The following is a 22,094-nucleotide window of genomic DNA, read 5'->3' as shown; positions in this document are numbered from 1 at the left end:
AAAAGAAAAAGCGCTGAGATCTTCGAAAATTGTTAGTGTTAGTGTTTTGGTTGCTAACAATACATTTTATTTATTTTTTATTTACCTGTCTTTGCATAAATTTCTCAATAATTTAGTAAAATGGTTGAGCATGGTAACACCTGATAAAGCGAATATACAAAATGTAAGTCAAAGAATGGATCCATTGCCCAGTCAAGCATTAAAGTCGCCGTCACTAAAATGCATTTTGTTATAACCCTTTCGCAACATGTACGTAATTAGACCGAGGTAATAAGCGTATGCTGACATTCGATTTCTTTATAGTCCTGTCGCAGGCCACTATCCGCGGTAATAAGAAAATTGTATAAGCGGCTGGGTAATTACACGACCAAGTAATCATCATTCGCCGGAATTCGCAAAATTATGGGAAAATTATTGCCATTCTTCAAATAGATGTGAGGATATCTGGGAATATTTGTTGGCCGTTGGTTTTGCTCGTTGATTGTGAGATGTGAGTAATATGAGAAGGTATTACTATCGCCCTTTGGATCGGTAAGTTTGTATATGTGGTGTGCGGTCTTTTATTATTCTTTTAAACTGCTTTTTCTCATTAGTTATAGATAATACAGTAGTATGTTTTGTTATATTGCTAGTCGGTGATATTTTTGTTGTGTCAAGGATTTGCACCTAGTGATGTGATTAACACTTAACACTTTTTCACGTTTCTCACAAAAAATAAGTAAACACAGATTAAGTGCGAGACGCACTTAAAAAACCCGCCTATATTGACGTAAGCGTTTATTCGTAATAAGGTTGTCTCAGCCCGTTAAGATATTTGCATCACTTTAAAACGGAAACATTACAATGCCTTCGTTCATCGGTGGAAATATTGTTGTGAAATTTGGCAACATCCTTTCTCCGTGTTTAATTTTTATTCCCCGATTTTGGTTTGGTTTGGTTTCCAAAAAAATTGTTATGAAACCAGTCTATTAAAATCCTAAAATTGTTTTAATTTGTAATTTGCAATTTATTATCTTCATGTAGTAAACGATTCCGTTTTGAATGCATCCTGAAGTTGACAATTTAATCAAAATGGTCATTTTCACAAAATCGGACACACCCCACGTCAGTGGCGTACACGTACACCATTAATCAAAAACTGATTTTACCCTGGTTCGATTGAGACCTGACCGAAACAAAAACGTCTTTTCGGCCAGTGCGGAGAATAGAACGGTTTCAAAGTATACACCAAGACGGGCAAAACATCGACCGATTGGAAATTGTGCGCCCGTCGACAAGCAGGGGTCGAAGTTAATTGACTGTATTATTATAGGGGTGTGTATCGATGGTTTCCGAGTGGTTGGCGCAAATCAACAAATTTAGCGTGAAAAGGTGAAGAAATATGTGCGAAAAGTTACTTCAGTTCGACAGCAATGGTTACTGTAACGTTAGTTGGTGTCGAACAATGAATAACGAGTTAAATACAGTGCGTAAAGTGAATGAAAGAAAAAACGTAGTAATTTTCAATCTCACCGTCTCAACAATACTGTATAAGAAATTATAGGGAGGAATCTGTTTTATCAAAACCAGATTGTTCCTGCTTTGGATAAACTGAGAAAGAAGTTAGTAGAAGGGAAAATCCACACAATTATAAGCCATGCCACCCTCCGTTATAGAATCGAATTTAAATACCGCTCAATCGACAAAAAACAGGTGGAATATAATGAAATTGCACAGGAGATTTAAATACCTTCATGAAATTAAAAAGTATAGATCCGAAAGGAGGGGTATAATTTACCTAGATACAGCTTGGTTCCATACACATAATATACTATCCAAAGGGTGGATTGGTTCCATTAAAAATTGTCGGACACAGGCACCTTCAAATAAAAGAAAACGCCATCAAGAAAATCCACACTGGATCAGAAGAGGGACTTGTTCCAAACTCCTTGCTGTTGTCAGCAAAGAACATTAAAAGTGTCATTGTTGCACTAAATTTTACAAAATAGTTCAAGATAATAGATAAGATGTAAATAATACATAAAGTGGAAAGTAAACATATAGATAAAGTCATAAATTACTAAATATTGGCATGCTTAAGCAGCTCAAAATTTTCATGGGTGCCATGAAAGGGATTCTCTATAAAGAAAATTTTCATTTTCTGCCTAAATTGTCTCGTTGGTAGATTTTATTGATTACATTACATTGATTTTATTAGTTTGCGAGGAAGTCAGTCTAGAGTACGGTAGGGCGATCAAGTCACCTTGCCTGGTGTTATACTCATGTCTACTAGTTAGTGTGCGATAACAATCAGCATTATCATGAATGTATAAAACAGATCTGTAGATGTAGGTAGAGGGCAGCGTCATAATCTCCAAATCTGCTTTCTTTTGCAAACGTAAGGCTTTTTCCGAGCATGTTACCCCACCCCACAACACAACTCCGTAAGACAACACACAGCAGACCGAACTAGGCCGTTCTTAGACAGTGGCTGAGATGTCCTAACAGGAACAAACGCCGGGACAATGTGGCGCAGACTTCGTCAATGTCACCGGTTCATGACAGAATTCTGTCAATAACAAATTCCATTAGAGTAATATTGTCTTGATGAAGAAAGTCTACTTTGCTACAAGAGAACGTAAGTTCTTGAGTTTTTTGTTGGTTAAGGACTAGGTTGTTTGCAGAGAACCACTGCTGAAGGACCCTCACAGTCTCATCAACGTTTTCAGTAAGCATTCTATGATTCCTAGCCGTTGAGAGAACAGCAGTGTCATCTGCGAACAGGATCACGTTTACATTGGGTATGGACAGCGGCAGATCATTTATGTAAATAATGAAGAGCAGCGGCCCCAGTACCGAGGAACGCCGGAGACTACTGGGAGAACGCTATCACTTGACACGCCGCTCCTCTCAACGTACTGAAACCTGCTGTCTAGATATGACTCTATTAATTGTAGAAAGATACCCATGACGCCGTACAACTCTAATTTATTCAATAGTACGACGTTGTCGACACAGTCAAAGAACTTTGTAGGATTATAAACAGGGATTTCGAAATCTCACCATCATCATACCCCCGGACCACCCTACTCACAAAGTCTATGAGCCCATGGATAGTGTCATGTATTTGGCTTTCTGAAACCGGACTCGAAAAGCAAGATTTACTGGTAGAGAATTTCTTTAGATACGCATAGGGATCATTGGATTTTCTAATAGTGGGGATTAGATCCTTGACCACATTGCTGGAAAAGAGGTTGCCTCATTGGGCGTGATTAATAATAATAATAATAGTAATAGTAATAATAATAATAATATTAATAATAATAATAATGATATTAATATTAATAACAGATTACGCACGCGATCACAGCCGCATGCTACAAAAAGCACCAAATTCATTAAGTACAAAAACTGAATTGCAAGAATATTTATTTGTTCCAAAATGATCCAGTTACAAGAAACGGTAACCTTTGTATGTTAAATTCATAATGCTATTAAAAAATAATATGTATGTGATGAGTTTAGCTGATAACATGGAGCACTACCGTTTTACGTCTTCCTAAACTGAATGTGAGCAGAAAATGATACTCTTTAAATTCCAGTGTAATAAATTTAATTAAATAATTAATAAGTAATTAAGAGCTGAAAGAATTCTGGCATTTGCATGGAAATAATTAGCTTAATAGCTGCTTGGAGAGTGAAACAGATTTAGATTTTGAATAACAACAACATATTTAGTGTCATTGTATTTTCTATTAATACTATATTATACCTGAATAGACCTATTTAATATTTAATATTTAACCTTTATATTTTTAAAACACTTCCCTAATATATATTTATAATCTTTAAATAATTTATTAAATTTGAATTTATTGGCAATTTATTTGTAAAAACAATATGTTGTAATTAAATCATTCTGTTTTACATGGTGGAGTATCTGGAGGTCGGAACGATGGCGTCAGACTTATTTTATATTATATAGACGGGCGGTAAGGGGTGATGATTTATCGGCTTAAAATAATTTGAAGCTGCTTCCCGGAATTAGCTAATATTAAATTAATTACCGCAATTTTTAAGTAATTTAGACCCTTGAAGAAATTTTAATGCGCAGGTTTTAATCTAACCCAAAACAGAATATTTTCAATCCATTTATGTAGGGTTTCAAATATTTAGTCATTTTGGGACAATGTCTGTAGCACATTATGGGTTGACCATAATACAAAAAATGATGATTGCATTTACGTAGTGGCTATCCTGATTTTTAATTATTTAATTAAGTATCTATTCCACAGAGATGAATAACTTATATCAGGAAACCAATTTCAGCTTCTTTCAAAAATTGAACTTAGGTGGCTTATCAAATGTGATAAATGTGATTTGATAAAGACACGGTGTTGTCGAAACAATTGTCATGTAAAAATATATAATTTCGTGAAAATCTGAACTTTTAGTTTTTATTTTGAAAAATGGATTTTCATCGAGTAGAAGCCACCTCAGTTCAATTTAAGTTTTATTACTTGAAAAATTTGAGTTAATTTCTTGTATAATAAAATGAAAACAAAAAATTAAAAATGGTGCCGACTAAAACTGACCAAAACTATTTTTTTATATATTACAATTGAGCCTTTGAAGTTTAAAATTAAGTTGTACTTTTCAAAATTCGACGTATACGTTTTAGGCATATGCAAGAGTAGTTAAAGAAAATCCAGTTTTGGTTAGTTTCATTTATTATTTCAATGAGGCTTTGGGCTGGCCTCCACTCAGTCCAGACCTTCACCCAAAAGAAAATGATGCCTCTTTTATCGATCAAGCCTGGTCGATGTGAACCGATTATAACGAATAGGAAAGGAAACACCCAATATTGACTTTAATTTTTTTAATACTTATAATTTAATCTCAATTTTTTTTGTAAAATTCTTCGATTCCATTTAATAAACGGGTTAAGATGTGAAGAAAAAGACAAAACACGTAACAGGTAAACAGAAAATCAAATAGAAATGCTTTTTAACACCGGTTCTGACAATTTAAGCTAAAATTGAAAAATATACATATGGGCATATCCAAATCAAAAAATTAACTTTGCAATTTTTAATATAATTTTATTTCTTCATTTTGTGGTCTATTATAATTTGGCTTCTTTTAGATTTCTGTTTTAATAGTTAGTTTCTATTGTAATGGTTCTTTTCGAACTGTATAAAATATCTAATACTGCTATTAACGTTCGTATTAACCTGGCTATCGAAACTTTGACGTGTTTATCTCTCTCAGTTAAATCTATACATAGTTCGTTTTTTTTTTCAGGTAAGTCGTCAACAATCAAACAATATTCACTCCTTGAACGAATCAGATCCGATTACAGACTAAGCTGAACTGCTATAATGCTTAAGGTACACAGTAGATTTCTGGAACTGGGGAATTGTATAGCAATGATATTAATTCAACGGAGGGTGAGTTTTGCTTGAAGAACACTAAAATTAATAATTATTAATAATACATTTATATAAACATACTATAAACCGAGATATGTGCCCTATTCTCCTTTTAGTCCTATGTTTAATCGCAGTGTCAGGTCTACGGAGTTAGAAAGATACAGGGTACTACTAAAAACTTGCCAGTTTCTATTCTCACTCGTGGAGGTAGAAAAAAAAACCTTAAATACAAAAGTTTTATAACTTTTACGTAGTGTGGTATTATCAAAAAAAATTTTAATGGTACATCCTGCATGTCAAAAATTATTATTTTTTCGTGCGGTTGTAACAGTATATAACATTTAATATTTAATAATTAAATATTATAACAACTTTTTTTAGTTGAATTTACAACTAAAACAATAACAACTACAAAAAATAAAGAAGTACTTATAATAACAAAGCAATAATGATTTCACGCATTGTTTCATAATAATTAGCGTGAGTCCTAAATCACAATATGTGCTCAAATTATCTTCAATTTTTTTCTATGCATTTTTCGTTTCTAAGGGGTGTTTTTTTTTTCGATGTATAGAACTTTAAGTTGCAATAAAACAACGATGGATTATTCGATTGACATGGATTTTATTTATCCGAAAGATAATCTTGTGGCATTACATTTTAAATATGATTTCTGGCATATGACCGCCACGGCTGGCGCGGATGTCGTCCAATCTGGACGTCCAATTTTCGATGACTTTTTCCAACATTTGTGGTCGTATATCGGCAATAACACGGCGACGGTTGTCATCCAAATGGTCAAGCGTTTGTGGCTTATCCGCATAGACCAATGACTTTACATAGCCCCACAGAAAGTAGCCTAGCGGTGTTAAATCACAATTCACAGGTCCAAAACGTGAAATTAGGCGGTCACCAAACGTGTCTTTCAATAAATCGATTGTGGCACGAGCTGTGTGACATGTTGCGCCGTCTTGTTGACACCACATCTCCTGGATACCATGGTTATTCAATTCAGGAATGAAACAGTTAGTAATCATAGCTCTATACCGATCACCAATGACCTGGCCATCATCGTTTTTGAAGAAGTACGGACCAATGATTCCACCAGCCCATAAAGTGTTTCGACATACACTTGAGGATTAGCTTCGCTCCAAATGCGGCATTTTTTGTCGTTTTGGGCCCATTCGACGAATCTATGCCTTACTTGATGATCGTTTGGCTTCAATTCTTGCACGAGTTGGATTTTGTAAGCACGTAAACCAAGATCCTTCCGCAAAATCTTCCATAAAGTGGATGGACACAGATCCAATTCCTGTGCTCGATGCCAGATGGACTCATTCGGGTCTTCCTCAATACTACGCTCTACAGCAGCAATAGCTTCTTCTGTACGCACCGTGCGGTGTCTCTGGGGATGCCAGTTATCAATAAGAGTAAACGTGGTGCGACAACGTTCCATGGTTAATCGAATTAACTGCTCTGATGGACGATTTTGTCGACGATAAAATGGACTTAGTGCGTATTCCGCACAGAACCATTATTTTCGAAATAAAATTGCACTATTTGTAAGCGTTGTTCAGGCGTGAGTCTATTCGTGTTGAATTGGCAAACCAAACTGAGAATAAATCACTTGACAGCTGTTAAATCGGTCGCCATCTTAACAGTAATGCCAACTTAAAGTTCTATAAATCGAAAAAAAACATCCATTATTTCTAACGTTATAGATCTGACTATTTGGTACTCTTCTGAATATTTGATATACATACATGGCACCCAAATCGTTCTTGCACTTTGGCCACTGTTTGATGAGTTTTCTGTGTTTAACGAATATTGATTATTGTATCTATTAAAAATTCCTTCTTGGATATAAAATTAAGACCCTGATTATTCTGTTGTTAGAATATAACATATGAGATGAAAATTATGTTTATATTTTTTATGTTTTTATGTTAATTAAAGAAGCCGCAACCGCAAGAAGGAATGTATTTTTTTGAGATATCGATAACTAAAACTTTTGTATTTAAAATTTTCTTTATCTTTGTAAATAACCAACTGATTAGTAAGAATAAAAACCGGAAATTTTTTAAGAGTAGCCTCTGTTTTCTATTTAGGCTATACTCTATATTTCAACTGAAAAAAAAACACATTTTACAACAAACTGGTTGGGGTTAAAAATATCGTTCAGTTTATACCTCTTGAGAACGTCTTTATTCACTAAAATTTGATTGTTAGTTAAGCAAATAACGGTATGTTTTTAGTCTCATCTGGACACATTTAAAAGGTAGTGGGAAGTAACGGGCGTAGGGTGCCTAATACTTCATTCCTGGGTTAAACGGCTGAAATTTGTTAGCTATTTCTAAAATTCGCATTTTATTTCCCACTATCTTCTGACTGTGTGAAAAACTTATCATATTACAATTCAGTGTAACTAAAACAGTTGTGCTTTGGGGTTAGATATTTGAACAAAACTATGTTCAGCTAACTTAACGTATTATTATATCGTTTCCTTAAAGTCACTGCGAAAACACTTTCATCTGACATTAAAGCTTCTTTACTCTATTAGATCCGATGATTATATTTCAGAAATTAGAATTGCAAATTAAATCCTCGCAACGTGGTAATGGCAATGGGTGATTATTCGGACCTAATTGCTGCTTTGAAAAAACTTCACTCTGGGAAAAGATCTTCTTTCTATTCCTGTTTCCCTGTATCTCATCATCCTGCAATCATTATTGTTATGTGCTATAGTACTATATCTCAATTTCTTTGTATATGGCTTGATCAGTCTCTAGAACAGTTTTGGAAACAAACAGAAAAGTAAAGAGGAAAAAGAGTGATAGCCAATAGGTAACATTTACAGAATAAGGAGAATATTTATTAAAAATATGTTTATAGCTATTCCTCAAAGACGAAACCTCCAATTAAAAATATTTGAGATATGAGTTGCAAAATACAGGCAAATGCAAAAACTGTCAGTATAAATTGATTCGCTCAATCCTCCCAATAAACGAAATAACTAAAATGATTTTCAAAAATCTTGTCCGAAGAATTTCTTGTAATATTGTTATTATTTTCTTTCTTCTGACACATAAGTAAATTTCTCATCCGTGGCGCCCGTTATTGCAGCAGGATAACAACTCGCCGCAAGGAAAACGAAGGATGTTATGAACGATTTACGAAGGGAATTGGTTCCGCACCTACCTTATTCCTCGGATCTTTATCGTCCCGTATTTGAAAAAACTCTTGCGAGGTGTTTGATTTGCAAGTTTAACTGGCATAGAACGTACCTTAAAAAGGTAGATCAAAGACGCAACGAAAAAGTGCTTTGAGGGCGGCTCAAAAAACATTGGTTATTGCTGAAATGTTCAGTTAAATGGAGATTATGTTGAAGAATTACATTCCTCGTAATAAGGAGATTCTTATGCTTTGAATGTGTATGTAACGATGTTGTATGTGTAAGGTTTTCTTTTTCCTACTCAGAAATTCCCTCTATTCAGGAGTGCGCAAGGAGATACTTCGTCCGTTTTCGGTACTTTAGTCACTGGTATGGGCTCAATCGGATATTTTAACAGTTTTAACAGTTTTAAACATATCTGCAACTTCAAACTTAACTCTAGCCTACTACAGTAGCTGGTGCAAATTTGTAATATTTAATAAACTATTAAAGAAAATAGAGGAGAAAAGACCGGAGGTAAACAACAACGCTGGCTACATAATTTATTGAAACTATAAGATAAAATTTAAATATTTTTAGTAGGAAAATATCTTTCTAGGGGATTGTGTCCTTCTTGTGACTTTCTAAGCAACTCAGCTAGACGTAAATGTGGATGTGAGTGCCAAATGTCCGTATTTTGGTGTTTTAGTTTTCATTAATTTTTAAATTAAGCTAGATAAATGCAACAGTCTCCTGTTGAACATAATTCTTGTTGATTTTAAAACGCCATCAGCATGTAAGGAAATTTTGAAAATGGAGACTTCTCTTTGTTTAGCCAATAGACTAAGGAAGCGTTTTACTTAAACGCTCTTTGAACATAACATTTTGTTCAACTCACAATCTTCCATCGCTAAATCTGTATTCATATCGAAGATGCATTGAACGGCCATTATTTTGAATTCCATAAGCACTAAAACGAAAGGGTGAGCTCATAAATCCCATACAGGAAATATTATTAATGAAGTCCTATTTAAGTTCAACGCAACTGTCATTCAAGTGTAGGACCATTCTGGGGTGTATAAAGTTTGAAGTGTTTGCTCTCTGGGGCCGCTTTTGCAGAATCGGCAGTAATGCAATTAGCGACACGCGCGTTGCTACCTTGTGTTCGTGTAAGCATTTTTTTTTAATTGGCTATCGCCGCTACGGTATTAAGGTTTACCGTCGCGTCCCAGTATTTTAAGTCCTATAATAACCAAAATATACTTCGCATCAAAATTATTGCACCGCTAAGTGAACTTTCTCGCGATCTGCTGATTCGATTGGGATATATATTTTTTAAATTGTGACTTAAATCTTCAGATACGATGTTATATGTTTTTCGTTTGTTTGTTATATTTTGAAGGAATTCCTGTTAACGCTATTAGGTGGCTGTCTAAGACAATGTATAGCCCCTATCTTTGGTCGGCATTTTCGTGTTTTTTTTCCCTTGTTTATCTATGTTAATAAATGAAATACGAAATTTAATGTCAAAGGAATAAGTTTGCCATCTTACAAGAGTTTTATAATGCCAGATCACATTATGCAAGAATAGTACAAAATTATGTAAATGAGGTGAATATTGATACGCAGTTCCAGATCTGAACCCAATAGAACATTAATGGGATCAAATGGGTAGGCAGCCTAGAGATCCCCAACACCCACCTGCCCCCTTGAATGATGATAAAAACATTATCAGTGAAATAGATATTAGATATAGGTAAAGCGTATTCTTATAGCATTTGCTGGTGTCACCATTACAGGTAGTCGTCATCTTTCCTGATTTGGAGTTTTATATATCACTAACTAAAAAGGAAGCTTGAAGAAAATGAAGCCAATATAATTATTAGCCGTGCCACCCTTCATAAAATTATTTGTAAAATCGAATTTAAATACCACAAAATAGACAGAAACCGCACAAATCGCTCACCTTCAGGGAATTAAAAAGTATAGATGCCAAAAGAGATGTATAATTTTTCTAGATGAAACTTGGCTCCATACACATGACATAAAATACATGAAATAAAGATGCAAGTGTAGACGTGTTTGAAAAGTGGTGTCAAAATAATTTTTAAAAAAATATTCCTGAAAATAATGTCATTGTAGTGGACAACACAAGCTATGGTAGACGAGTGTTACATACAGTTTACGTCTTCCTCGATCATGGTATATTCAACATTTGTGGCCCCACGTAAAATCAAATGTAAAAACAGAAAAGGTTATTTCTGTGAATACTACTGATTAATAATGTACCTATGGAGAGCTGAAAAATGAAGTAAAGTAATTAGTGATAATTTATATATATTTAGTATCGTCGTATTTTCTATTAGTACGTAATGTGATATTATTATAGCTAAATGTATCATTTAATCTTCATATTACTTTTTTAATCTTTGTAATACTTGAAAAGTTCGCCCCTGGGGCTCTGTCCTACATTAACGAATGGTTAGGTATTTTATCGCCGTCGGTAGGATATTTAGATCATTGTCGTCCAAACCCAAGACGTTGACTTTGAGACAACGTATAGCAAAATAATATAGTGATGTTTGGTATAGAAATGCGTTAATTTCTATCACTGTAAAAACTCTTCAGCTTTAAGACCGCTTAGGCTTACTGCTTAATGGTTAAAATTTTATTTTATAATTTTAACTTTCTTTTAATATTTTCCGTGACAAAGACAGTGCGACTAGATTTTGCGGATGTGGCTGCGGCTATTTATCGATGAAAATCCAAAAATAGTAATAATAATCTGCATGCGACTATTTTAATAATACGCAGCGGAAACCTTGAAATTTTGCGGGTTTTTAGTTAAACATGAAGGTCACGGTCACTCATACGGATTTTAGACACGTTACTTACTATACGGCTTGCAAATACGAACACAATTTGAAATTAGCTTAACAACTTTCATTTGGGTCCTCTTATCCGGATCGTGTTGCCGTATAAGGATTTAATTTTCTCGTTGCCCTACTTATTAGCCAAACTAACCAAAATCGCAAACAGTAGTTTACTACTAAAAAAAATTAACCAGAATATCTTTTTGTATTATATGTAAATTCTTTTTGCCGAAAATATGATGGTTCTAGAACCATAAATAAATTCTCGTTTTGTTTATACAGGGTTTTTCAATATCCAGTACCCCAGCAACTCTTTCGAAAAAATACTCTTTTTGTTATAAACAAAATATCTTAATTTGTGTTCATAACTCTTGCAATTTTTGAGGCATTTATATCAAAATTAGACTATAGGTTACGTTGTAGTGCTTACATTTTTTTTTCGGGATCATGCATCCATTTCTCCCCTCAAACTACCGAGATTCTAAAATACAAAATGAGTTGTCGGTTTTAATGTCTTCTGATATAATTAAAAAATTATATTTTTGGTTTTGTTTTAAATCTGGGTTCTAAATTTTTAAACACCCTCTGTTGGTAATGAGTAAAAACAACTTTCTGATGAACTTTGCTTCCCACGATCGTGGAGACATGCATTACAGGATTCATAATAATGTCCACTACCTGCCAAGCAGAGAAGAGTGGGCAAAATATAAGAGATATACCGGAGAAGAGACATCTTTTGGCGGTTTCAAAACCAATGAAGGGGTTGGGGTCGATATCAAAAGGAAACATCCAAAAACGAAGATAAAGACCGGCCTTTATTACATATTCCAGCAAATTCCTAGCAGAAGTAAGTGCAGAATGAGTTGCTCAAACTTTTAGCTGACATCCTTTTTTTTCCATTTAATTCAATGAGCTCGCGTGTTTAGTTAGACGGCTGCCCAGGTTTTTCCACATATCAACGAGTAAATTAGGCAATTTTTGCCAGTCGGACAAATACAATAACGCCCAAGGCTCCCGGTGGGAATCGAACCCACAACCTTCGGCAAGCTCGAGTTGGCAGGTCAACGCCTTACCAACGGAGCCAACAGCCGACAGAAACATAAAATTCCTGCAAGATGGCCACAGACAAGAACCTAAACTTAAACCTAAACTGTCCACACAATCAGCTCCCTGCAGTCTTTCTTGTGAGATTCCACGCAAACTTTATCCCACGGTCTTGTAGCGTGGCAAGTGAGTCTTTTTAACCCATCCACATCAGTAATCTGGTTCATGACTAATGATTTTTTTTTAATTTTGTAAATTTGGCATTTTGCTTGCATTGGTAACAAAGTGGCGTGACAAGTACTGAGCAACCTTTGAATTTTAATTTGAATTTATGAATGAATGATTGAATTTGTCATTTCATTTCAGCGGGTAGGCGAAGTGCAATTATCGGACTAGATATAGTTATTGATATCTTGAAAAAAGATAAACTCCTGCAAACTGTAAAACGATTGCTTTATTAAAAAATTTTGAATACGTTTTTGAACCTGTTTCTTGGGAGTTGCTTTGTCTGAGGTTTAAGTTTATTAAAAAAATGGATGCAGTAGTAACTTGAACCTAGCCTACTCGCATCAAGACGGAAGAAATCGGATCTGAGGTTGACCCTATTCCGTGTTTTGTAGGAGTGAGCTCTATTCATATGTAAAAAATCTGATTCTCGCAAGCGTAAACTAGCCACTTAAGTATATAAGCGTTTGGCAGTGTAAGAATTTTAAGCAGTTTATTAGACCATAAAGCAAGTGGGAGCTAATTAGAGTATGATATGCTGTCAATAACATGTTACAATCTACAATGTCCTTTAGGTTACGTGTTCGAAAAATCTTTTTTTGAGATTTTTTTGATACTTGGGCTGTCTGGTGACACCAATTTAGTTTAGAGTCTAAATGAATTCCCAAGAATTTTGCACTTTGTTAACCTTACTTCGTTGATGTGCCTTTAAGAGAAGATTTTTGACAAGCTGTTTTGCTTTCGTTAAGGGTTAAGCTATTTTTTGTAAACCAGTCCTTAGCTCTTAGATTTTTTATTAATTAAGAAGTTAGTGTCGTCTGCAAACAACGCCAGCCACTTGGCGTCGGCTGGGAGAGCTTCAGGAAGGTCGTTGATATATATGAGAAAGAGGGTAGGTCCTATTACTGAGCCCTGCACAATCCCGTTTCTTGCTGCTAATGTACTCGAGGTTTGATTGATATAAATAATATATAATATAATAATATTAATAGTAATAATATTTTAGTCGAGTAGTTCACACAGTTGAACCCTTTAGTAATTGCTGCCTTCTTCGTGTCCTTTGGGTATAGCTTTAACAAGCTTGGTTGTGGCAGAATCCAGAGAGTACAATTATTCATTTGTTTTGGGAAATTAATTGCACACACGTGAAGTGAACGACTGAAGTCTAAAACTTAACACACTGAAACAAGAATGGAGGACGTTACAAAATTACTGTCGCGAATGTAATTCTTTCATCACTAACACCCTTTCATGTAGGAATCAAAATTCCTTATGGAAATGACATCAATGAATCTGGCTATGGTTATGTCAGTTTTCGATTGCGATAACAGTTTCAGTTTTGTTTTAATATCCGACGACTGCTTCGCATTGCCCCAAGGTGCTTGAAGGTAATCGATCCGCTCGACATGTCCGGCTAAAAAATGTATTGATATTTGATTGTTTGATGGTTCATTTTTTATTTGACTAAATACTTCTAGAATTTGCTAAGAGACGTTTTGTATTATTCGAAGTTATAGTTATAGTCGATTTCTATGGGTATAGCAATCGACCTTTGCAACTCTCCTATGAAAATTTCAAAAATGCCGTTCGGCACCCATCTTCCCAAAACGGTAAGCCGCTCAGGGTCTGAGATCGTCCTTGGACTTCAGTCGACACAGATAAATTAAAAATAGCGTTGACTTCGAATAAATGGGCCAGCCAGCCAGGTACAAGTAGTGAATGGGGTGACGTAGGAAGGTGACCTTTGCAAAATCGATATGCCCAAACCGGGGTCGGCCGCCTTTTAACCGCCGTTGCCACAGTTTTCCATGGGTGCGATTACAGTTCTCCCTCATAACCTACTAACCGCCCTTGTATTTGCGGTAGACGACGCAATTCGTTAAGGGTTCGGCAAATATTCATCCCATTTACTTAGGTTTCGAGAGATCAAACGTTGATGCGTATCAAATTACATAACAAATTGTTCATTAAGTTTATAATTGACAATTACTGATCGATGATTAGGCCGTCCCCCATATTGACCTTGGATATGATATTGGAGAATTTACGCACCAGTTCATTAAATTATAAGTAACATGTAAATGTTATGTAATCTTTGGATTTCGTTTTAAGAAAATAATAAATCTTAGATGTCTGAATGGTGTCCACTGGAACTTCGATTTATATGTAAAAGCGCAACAGGCTGTTTCACCCGCAATTTGTGAAAATTGGTTTGCCTATATAAAAAAACTGTGAGTATGGGGTTCGGTAATACATCGTAGTAATTTAGAATGATCGTAACCATAAGAATAAATATTTTTTTTTATAAAATCTTATTTATAAGAACAGAGAAAACGCAAAAATGGAAGAAAGAAAGTGCATATAAGGATCAGAATTTTTATAAGCTCATCAAGATATCAAAAATTTTTTTGAAAGTGAAAATATTTAACTTAATATTAAGCACAAGCAACAGTTTTTTTCTTATGCTTTGTGTCCAAAAATAAGTTCGTCATTAAAACAAAGAAACCTTATGTTTTAAAAATCACTTGAAAACATAATTTTAACCTATTTGTTTTTTAATTTTAATTTATTTTCTTTGATTACTTCTTTCCATTCTAAAAAAATACGTTAAAATAACTTAAAAAGGTAAATACAGTCTTTAAAAGTAAATAAAAAAATAGAAAAATATTATTTCGGGTGATTGAGCCAAAAATGCAAAATGCCGATTTAAAACTCAAATATTGACATCGTTTTCCATAAAACGCAAAGTACAATGTCTTTAGATTGCGAATGAATAAACGTTTGATGTGTGCCATATATCGCCCTGTCTCTCAAGAAAGTTGTCGTTTCTGGCCTTTTCCCCACGTTTCCCCGATGGTTATAATGTTGACTTCTATTTTCGAGTCAGTCTGAACAAAAGATGAACAGCGAATATTTTAAACTATAGTTAACTATTCAATAATTTTGCTACTCTATTTTTTCAGTTAATAAAAAAACATGTAAACGGGAGATTATGTAAGCTGTAAGGTAAGCTGGGATGGGGTAGTTTGATATGCAGAACAGACTGACATTGCATTTAGGTTGTTTTTTATTCAAATGACGTCAGGAAAAACGTCAGTCTACAAGCAACAGCTCTTCTTTACATATGGAGTAAAATTTTATTTGTCGTTTGAATCTACGTGTAACAGTAAATATTATCTTGACTAAAACAATTTAAAATATAAGCATTCATGATATATGAGATATACGTTTATTATTATTATTTGTTAAGAAAATAGCCGTGCTGCACTTCGGTCAGTTAAAAATAACAGTCTCTCTATTTTATTCTACTAACCAACAACTTTTAAAATGTCTAAGCACCGGTGTGCGTGAATGGATTAAATCTGCAGAATAGATTTCTTTCAGTCGAAATAATCTCCGTAATCCAACTATTTCATCAAGTAATCATCCTTTATGGATTGCTAAATAAATAAGTAATGTTCCTTTTAATAATAAATAAAGAAGCTTCCTTACGATACCTCTATTAAACATTAGTAATTTAAAATTTAATCGACCAGAGCCAGGATTAAATCGGCGAGGTGACTCTATTTCTCGAGGCGAAACGAAAAATCAATTGCCGCTACGAAAAGTGGCGGCGAAAATAACCCCTTTTGTCCGCGAGAATGCCCTCCTATATCAGATCGATGTTTACGCGGCCATCAATCTCCGTTGTCCTGTGAATTATGGGTCCGGATTCCTCCGGACTAAACAAATCCGGAACGCTTGGCGACCTCTCGCCCGCTAAAGGTCAAACTAAACGGGTTATCGATTCGCAGTAGGCGCAACGTTGTGATTGTGGTGTAGGTCTCGAAAGGTCATTTACGGTCGCGCCGCATAGATGGCACTGCTTCAACAATCGCGGTGTAATATATTGTTATCGGGCACATTGAGGCAATATAAAACTGATCGAAAGTCATCATCATCCTGTATTTTAAAAACATTCATAAATAACAGGACGAAACAATATTCCTTTACTTTGCTCTTTTAAGCATTTATTGACTTGGATTATTTGGTTGCTATGTTAGATTAAAGATACGACAAATCTGAAATATATTCTGAATTTTTATATGTAAATGAATCATTTATATTTGATACCGTGTCAACTTTAACATACAAGCTGGAACTCATTTTAAACATTATTTTATTTTTCAGAAATCGAATATTATAAGTAATAGTTATTTAAATTTAAAATTGGAGGGCCTAAAAATCATATAGAAATGAAAGTATGACTTTAACAGAGTTTTCATTAAACTATTTTCCTAAATTTATCTAATTTTTTATCTACTTATTACTCAAAAAACATTCACATTTTTTATAGTGAAAAAAACTGGCTACTCCTTTTTGAATAAAATGGAAAAAAATGCTCCAGTATTTGAAAACCTTATAAATAATTCTTATTTGGGTTTGGGTTGTTTTTTACACAAACGCATCAAATAATGCTATCATAAAAAAAAATTGAGAAATTTTTGCAGGTGTTCAAAATTTACTAAAACTTTTTAGCGAACCAGCAAAGTTATTTATTTATGTAATCTTCACAATTCAAAATCAGTCTCTGACTAAATTTAAATTCACAAAAACAAAACAATTTTTTTCATCCAAATAAAACTGTAAATTGTATATGTTATTATTTGCTGATGTTAAATTTATCATTATGATGGGAGTTTTGCATGCAGGTCAGAAATCGCGTAGCAGCCGAATCTCAGAAAGTGTAGAATGAAAACTTTTGAAATTTAATATGTCTATAGTTTTGTTGCCAGAGGTCTGAACTTCTCAGTGGTCCGAACTTAATTAAAAAAGTAGCTTTTTCATTTAAGATAAAACTTTGATATTCATAAAATTGATAATAATTTAGTTATTATTATTAATTAATAGGTACTAGCAGCTTTAAACTTCAGTTGCGAATACACTCGGTTAGATCGGTCTTAGTATACGTGGAATACTGTTAATGTTTGTTACTTTAGCATTGTCTGTTGTCTTAGTCTTCGAAACTGACATCGAAAGCTGGCAGTATTAAATAAATTTTTCATTAAAGTCGATTGAGACTAATGCAGTATCGACATCACCTTTGCCATTTGTAAAAAGCCTTTTAATAGTTTTAAGTATTTATTTGTGTGTAAAACAAACACAAATTACACAGCCTGTATAAGTGAAATTTGATAATTCATTGAAAAGTTGGTTCTAGGCAATTGTTTTCCTCCCTGATCTACTCTTCCCATTCAGCACTTGCATGTTGATTATTATGTTCCTAGATTTTTTTTTACTTGAACCAACAGTACTTTTATAACTAAATTATAAAATTATGAAATTATGAAAAACAAAATTTTATCATTGCATTTATTGTTTTAGGGAATTTTGCAATTGTCAAATCTTGCGATTATATCGAAAAGCGCGCTCTAGAAGCATCAACAAGAACTAGACGGATAAGATAGTTAAGTGTATTTAAAAAACCAATGAAGCATCCCCACCACTTCATTTTAATAAATAAATAAAACATTAAATAATACTATGTTATCCAACAAATGCGATAAACGGCATTTGACTCACGAGTTTATTTAGCACGAGCGGAGCGGAGGGAGCAAGACAACACGAATACATTCACTGACGTGACCGTCAGAATTGACAAACGTCAAAATTCAAGCCGTGCGGTACAATCTCGGAAAACATCCGATTGCTCCCAAACCGCTGCGAAAATGTCCCGGAAATGTTCGAAGTAGCTCGGATCCGTGAGACAAGAAACTTACGTGGTAAAGTGACGCTTTCCACATGCTAGATCGTTGTGTAATTATTTTACAGAAGGGAGCAGAAAAATAAAGTTTAGCTTTAAAAGCCACATATTGTTTTGGTGCATTTACTAGCTGGTTTTAACAGAAAAATCACTAATAATAAGTTTAAAACTCAAAATGTTTTTCACGGTCTTCGTTTGATCCATTCAGTGATAATTTTTTTACTGTAAGTCTTGATGACGAGTAGTTTCCGAGACAGGGTATTTTGCACGCTTATTTGGCCACCCTGTATAAATTTGTAAACACAAATCGATTTGAGCACATAGCATAAGCATATATACCTAACATTAAGAAATAAAGTCTTTTCAAGTAATATATGCCATAGAACATTAAAAGATATAATATAGAATGTGAGTTTAACAACCGAATTATACAACATTTAATTTCTTCTTTTTTGGGAGGTGAAAAGTTCATTGCGACGTTTTTGAACTGGCAGCAATTAGCGACAAGGCTGTCCGGTTTGAGGAAACGATTTAGCGGTTTCGACAAGTTTTTACAATCCCGCAAGATTTTTTATCCGTTCTCCACTAACCGTGACCGACATTTAACATCACGGCCTTGTCCTTAGGGTGGCCACTGTCCAGAACAGGTTCGTTTGAAAAAATGCACACTTTAACCGTACCTCCGTCATAATTTTGCTTAAAAAATATGTCTGTCACCGTTTTTACGTAATTTTAAATAGTCATGATAACCAATGAAACATTTACAAAATTTTGCCGTGACTTATATTATCAAGTAAGGTGAAATAAAGCTGGTGCAAATATTTTTTATGTTGGATATTGGACACGAAAATATTCTCTGTGAAAAAGATGGTTCTCAAAAAGTTTGACTTTTTGAATATTTTTATTATTATAGTTTTTGTTAGTATATGACACCTAATCCTTTGCGGTTTTTTCATGAATTTCAAATTGGTAACAATTTAATTTTATTCAGTCAATTATTTACACAGTATTTAAGTTATGCGAGCGTCTTATACAGAACGCTGAAAATTTTTCAAATACGAACTAATTTTAATGAAATGGATATAACTTGATTAATTTTATTACTTGGGAATGTACTTTTTAATTTATCATCATCATCATTTTTTACTTAATTTAGTGTTTTTTAAATTCAATTGCATCCAGTGACCTACGTTGTTGAGGCTTTCTCTCTAGCCAGTTTTATACTGAATGTGTTTTTCATTCTATGGGAATTTGTTAATACTGTGTGTATAAGTTTGGCAGATTACAGGACGAGTTTTATAATGCCGGACAACATACTGCAAGAATAGCATAAAATTATTTAATATATAATATTGGACATTGGACTCGCCTCCACGAACTCCAGACCTTAACCCAATAGAACCGTTGTGGGATGTAGGTAGCTTGGAGATAATCAATCCCCTCTTGATTAATGAATAATTAGGAGAATTTAATTTTAATGAATAAGCGGTACGTGTGTACTCTGTAAGTTTGATAATCTGTTTTTTTTTAAATGTTAATATTTGAAATAATTTTTTTAATTCTTATAAAACATTTTTTTGTGAAAGACGGAAATTTGGAATTGATTTCGTTGTGGAAACAGCAAAAAATATTTTCAAAAACAAAATAAAAACAAATTGTTCTTTCTTTGTTTGTTGTGGAGGGGAGTTTTTTACTTCGATTTCACGTACGTCTTATACTGTGTCTACTCGTGATTATTTATTGTGCAAAAAGTGACTTTTTGAAAGTGATAAAATATTTTTGGATATTTCTATCACGAAGAATGTAAATTAAAATTCTCCATTACTGTGAAATCTTCAAAGCACTTGGCGCTTTAGTTTTATGTATATATAAACAAATCGTGACACCAAGACCTGCTTCATAGGCTGGTGTATTTATTTTCTTGTTTTGTGTATTTGGCTAATATTATTTAATTTAACTGTTTATAACATTATTATAAAAATCTTAATATCTCACATGCCATTGGTTAATTGCACCTCTCGGGAATTATTTTCATCAACTTTATGTGGTTCCCAAAGCAACTATTCTTATTTAGGTAACACTCCTCACCCCATTTCCCACTCCTCACAAATTTATTTGCAATTTTGGACAGCAAAGTTACGTTTATTCAGTGGTGCACGCCTCTGCAACAGAAATAAAGAAAAACCTTTCTTGTTGCAAATCCAGAGCACTTTGGCAGCTCTTAACTAATCACGCCGCCGATCGGTATGCAAATTTGCGTTTCCGTTCCCTACCGATCCCTCCTCGCCAACCAGCCCGAGGCATGCACAATTCCACGATCAAACGTCATCATAAATGTTTTAAATCCTCAAACAATACGGGATAATTTAATCTGGATATTAAGCGGCGCGTATTTGGTTAGACTAGTCGGGGCTAATCCATTATTCAGGATCGTTCCTCAGGGGAGGATGGAACTTGGGCCTGTGACGTCACCGTCCCGCGTTACCTCGCCATTTTAGAGCTGGCGGATCAATCGCGCCCGAAGGCATTGCCGTATAAACTGTGTTTCGAGACTCGCGAAAAGTTTCGTCATCCGCTATGTGGTTAAAATGAAAATTGCAAATAATAAAACGAATGTTATAAAGGAAGAAATTTTGCAACAAAAAAGTCTACACTGATGAAAAAATATAGATACACAAAATAATCTTTTTATGTATTCAAAAAATTTGAAATTTATCTCAATATACATTAGCAAAAGGTCTTAATATTTTAAATAGTTCTTTTTTTATCAATAGTGAAATGGTTTTTAAGAAATGTTTTCTTTTAATGTGGCAATTTTATAACGAATAAACAGTTCAGTATTTTTATTTAGTATTATGTTTTGTAGATTTTCAAAGAACATTTAATGATTTGGTTGCATTATCTCTAAAAGTTACGTTATAATCTTACACGTCAATGATTTTTTGCCCCTTTCGGAAATCATTTTTTCTATTCCCGTCTGTAAAATACCTAATTACACACCGATCTAGCGTGCGGGAAGCGTCACATTTCCGTGATTTTACCGTGCGGGTTTGGGAGCAATCGGATGTTTTCGGAGATATTTTCCACGCTTTGAATTTTGACGTTCATGACGGTCATGTCAGTGAATGTATTCGTGTTGTTTTACGAAAACGTCCCCAAAAACTAACGGTAGTAGAAAAAGTATAGTATGCAACACGTTCGGTAAACTTTTTAACTCACTCGTTTATTAAACACTCGCTCCGTTCGTGTCAAATAAACTCATGAGTCAAATACCGTTTACCGCACTTGTTGCATAATATACTACTCTCTCACCGTATTATGTCGTTACTATAGCTACCATTCCTATTTAGGCAACACTCGCACCCCACTTGCCTTCTGTCAAAATGCCTATATTGTCATCACACTAGCAATAATAAATAACTTGTGGTGTATTTTAAGTTGGATTCGATTAGATGAACATTGAGTATGTGTATGCCACACAAGCTACTGTGTGAAACTACCTCTTGCCTCTAATTTTACATTCAGCATCGAATTACATATTTTTCAAGCAAATGTAAATTTACCACTAAAAGTGGATTAAATCTGTAATTATAAACTTAGTTTTGTAGTAATGTAATATTTATATATGAAGAATACCTTTTGGGTTT

At 34.1% G+C, this 22,094-nt stretch overlaps 1 protein-coding gene across 8 annotated transcripts in view; it reads left to right on the top strand.

The window, feature by feature from the left end:
* The window catches only part of LOC132708242 (potassium/sodium hyperpolarization-activated cyclic nucleotide-gated channel 2), a 238,015-nt gene that overhangs the window by 88,854 nt on the left and 127,067 nt on the right, over positions 1-22,094 (top strand). For 2 of the 8 annotated variants that reach the window (XM_060680432.1, XM_060680433.1), the window contains one exon: positions 304-531. The exons of 5 other annotated variants lie outside the window; for them this stretch is intronic. In XM_060680432.1, coding sequence (XP_060536415.1) covers positions 500-531 — 32 coding nt within the window. In that variant the 5' untranslated portion in view covers positions 304-499. Of the gene's footprint in view, positions 1-303; positions 532-22,094 lie in introns of those variants that run through there. One more of the 8 variants, XM_060680435.1, reaches the window with a different exon arrangement.

This window comes from Cylas formicarius, unplaced genomic scaffold, assembly GCF_029955315.1.
Source record: "Cylas formicarius isolate icCylForm1 unplaced genomic scaffold, icCylForm1.1 PGA_scaffold_10__41_contigs__length_53128322, whole genome shotgun sequence".
Lineage (NCBI taxonomy): Eukaryota > Metazoa > Arthropoda > Insecta > Coleoptera > Brentidae > Cylas > Cylas formicarius.
This window is presented reverse-complemented; position numbering and strand designations above follow the sequence as displayed.